Consider the following 2,916-nt stretch of genomic DNA (forward strand, 5'->3'; position numbering starts at 1 on the left):
AAAGTATGTAAAATTTAAGGTCGACTTGAGCCATTGTTTCTGCGCTTTTCCCCCTCAATCACACGTTAATGAAAGCTCTTGGCGCGCTTGTTCAATTGCACCAATCAAACACGACAAATTCAACTTGAGGAAGGCGACAGTAAAGTTTGAATATCACTTGTAAATATAAGATGGGACAAGTCTCCCCTCCGCACAACTACGCAAGTATTGTGGGACGGAGGGAGTATGTGATTACAAATGTGTTCCCCCTTGTGTGTGAACGACAGCCATGAAAGCGAACTGATTTCATCGTTTGAGAATAAGGAAGCTAAGCATGCCGATGCAGAAAGAAACATTACGAGAAGTGCATATTGTGTTTGGGCACGTTTATGCACAGTGGTGAATATGTCTCCTTGGACTCGGATATGCAATTTTCCCAAGTGGTAAAAAGTAACGTTGGCTCTCAGTGATCAGCCGAATTTCAGCTTCCTAAACTTGAGTGAATCTCGCGCAATTTTTGCATCCACAAAAAATGAGATATATGTTGAAATTCCTCCAGACATGCTGAACACGATGAGTTGGTCACCTAACAATTTCAACAGTTCGAGATGGAGCAAAAATTGTTGAAAATGCCCACTCAAACAGGTTTTCAATGATCAGCCGAATTTATTCTGGATTAAACTATAGGAGTATGCAGGTTAATTTATCATCTTATAGGAGTTTACCAATTTTGTACTGGAATAGAATCTTGAAGGGAGGGGCTAAGCGATTTGTTTTATGTCAGATCCAAAATGAGGTTATGTAGCTCAATGCCAAAGGAGAGTGTATTCGTAGTTAACTACGCGTACTAATGTTGCCCGAGGGCTCATCCCAATTCCTAATGCCAACACAGACTGCTTTGGTATGTCGGAGACACTGTTGTGGGCATGGGGGATAGTAAATACAAGTATGCTGGTCGGGGGTAGCGGGGAGATGCCTAGTTGGGCTCACGGAGACATGAGTGCGTTGAGGACAGGCCGCAACTGACGGGGCTGTGGGTTTGAGAAGTACAGTATGCACCGTGGGTACTTAGTCCAGAGTGGACGGTAGTTGAATTGGCTGCTGAGTGTACGTAGACTTCCAAGAACGTTAGCTCGGAGTTGGTCGTCGGGGTGCTGGAACCGGAGCCATCGGCGGACTGAATGCATCCAACCGAGGATTGTCAGTTCTTGTCAGACACTCGTGGGAAGCGCGATGTAATTTTCGTACAGGATCTTGTCGTGTTGGGTCCATATACGGTGTAGGATGTTCGCAGCGAGAAGGTTCCACAGCATGTGCAGGGCGTCAGCCATTTGGGCGTCGGGGCTCACATCAAAGCTGTCCAGGTTGGATAGAATGGCCCGCGAAAAGTCGATGCCGTAATGCCACCAAGCTGCCGCGTGGAATTTCCTTATTGGGTGACGAGGACACATGCATGGAATGCGTGGTGTTGGGTTTCGATGAGCCCGCAGCCATCGACACAGCACACAGCATCAGGGCGATAGGATTGAAGGTGTGCAAGTCGGCAGTTGACTGTGAGCATGCAGAATAGCAGACGCAGCCAGACATCCCCTTTGACGGGTGGAGGCAGACAACATGTCTGCCGGATTCGACGGACATAACTGGCGATGGCAGTTGGTGTGTCACGAGACGTAGTGGTCATGGGGTGGCGGACGTCGTCGGCAGGGGCGTGGTAGGCCATCGCCACTATCATTTTCTTACCCCTGGTTGAAATGGTGGGACTCCGCGATACCAGGGAGGTTTTGTACTGAGCGCAGGAAACGCGTTTACAACGAGGTCCGGTGGTTGTAGACCATGTCCAACCTGTAGATGGGTTCCTAAGTGATGTTGCCAAATGAGTCGTTGGATTGTCAAATTCGAGCCAGGAACTCTATTTGGGATGACCACTACCCGTGCTCGGTGAGCATGTCAGCAAGGCATAGGTTGCCATTGTTGGCGCCATGCAGACACCAATGGCGGGTCGGAGGCGCAGTGGCGACGCTAGCAGTGCAGTGACCACTCACCGATAGGAAAGGCTGGTAGCACGACAGTACTCTGGCAGAAGCGAGGGATGGTGGGAGCGGGATGCGCAGGGGCGTGGGGACGGCGGTCCATTGGGCCTAAATTTATTTAATATCAATCCACAAGGGATGCACCTTCCACAACACGAGCCATTTTGAGCTGCGATGGGGGTGGTACAGCAAGGAATCGTAGGAAGAAATCGTAAGTGTGCGAGCTTCGTGAGAGTTAGCCCAGTACTCGCGCGTATTGTCGCTGGACGAGGTTCCGCCATGGGGTAGAGTCCAACGAGCCAAGCAGCATGAGACGTTGAAGCAGCAACAGTCGTTGGGCGCGGAGCTTGGACGTTAAGTGTGGTAGCTTGAGCGGTGCACCGCGGTCGTATTGCCATGTTCGAGCAATGAGTGGTCGGTACCGGTCAGGAGGCAGTGTTTTACGGCCAAGGATGAAGCGGTTGAGCATCGATTGGCATTCACGAACGTTCGTAGGGGGCACTGGAATCACAGCCGTGACATGCCACAGTACGGACAGCATGAATGTATCCGATAACAGGCGTCGACCGTGAACGATCCGAGCTCGGCAGCTCCATTTCTGAAAACACGCGAGGAATCTGTCATGCACATGGGCAATTTGGTAGCCTCGGGGGAGTCTGTGAGCGAGGAGCAGGCCCAGGTATTTGACCGGACGTCCTGACGGCAGCACGTTGACAAGTCCACCGTCGTCTATGTCCGTGGGGTTGAGATGGTCATTGAGCACCAACGTCATGCACTTAGCTTGGTTAAGCATCACACCCGACACGACAAAAACTCCTTGACAATGTGCATCTGCTCCACGGCCGATGGAAGGCCGCATGAGAGCAGTGTGGAGTCATCGGCGAAGAAAATGCAGGTCAGGGGGTCA

The 2,916-nt window shown here is 51.0% G+C and overlaps 1 protein-coding gene across 1 annotated transcript; it reads right to left on the reverse strand.

Annotated features, from left to right (window-relative positions):
- Positions 1–2,244: 2,244 nt before the first annotated feature.
- H310_03329 (hypothetical protein) lies at positions 2,245–2,550 on the reverse strand (the record flags this gene model as incomplete). The annotated part of the gene is made up of 1 exon (XM_008867140.1): positions 2,245–2,550. One exon carries the CDS (start codon positions 2,548–2,550, stop codon positions 2,245–2,247), a length of 306 nt encoding a protein of 101 aa, XP_008865362.1.
- Positions 2,551–2,916: the final 366 nt, after the last annotated feature.

The sequence above is a fragment of the Aphanomyces invadans genome (assembly GCF_000520115.1).
Source record: "Aphanomyces invadans strain NJM9701 unplaced genomic scaffold supercont1.5, whole genome shotgun sequence".
NCBI classification, from domain to species: Eukaryota; Oomycota; class Saprolegniomycetes; order Saprolegniales; family Verrucalvaceae; genus Aphanomyces; species Aphanomyces invadans.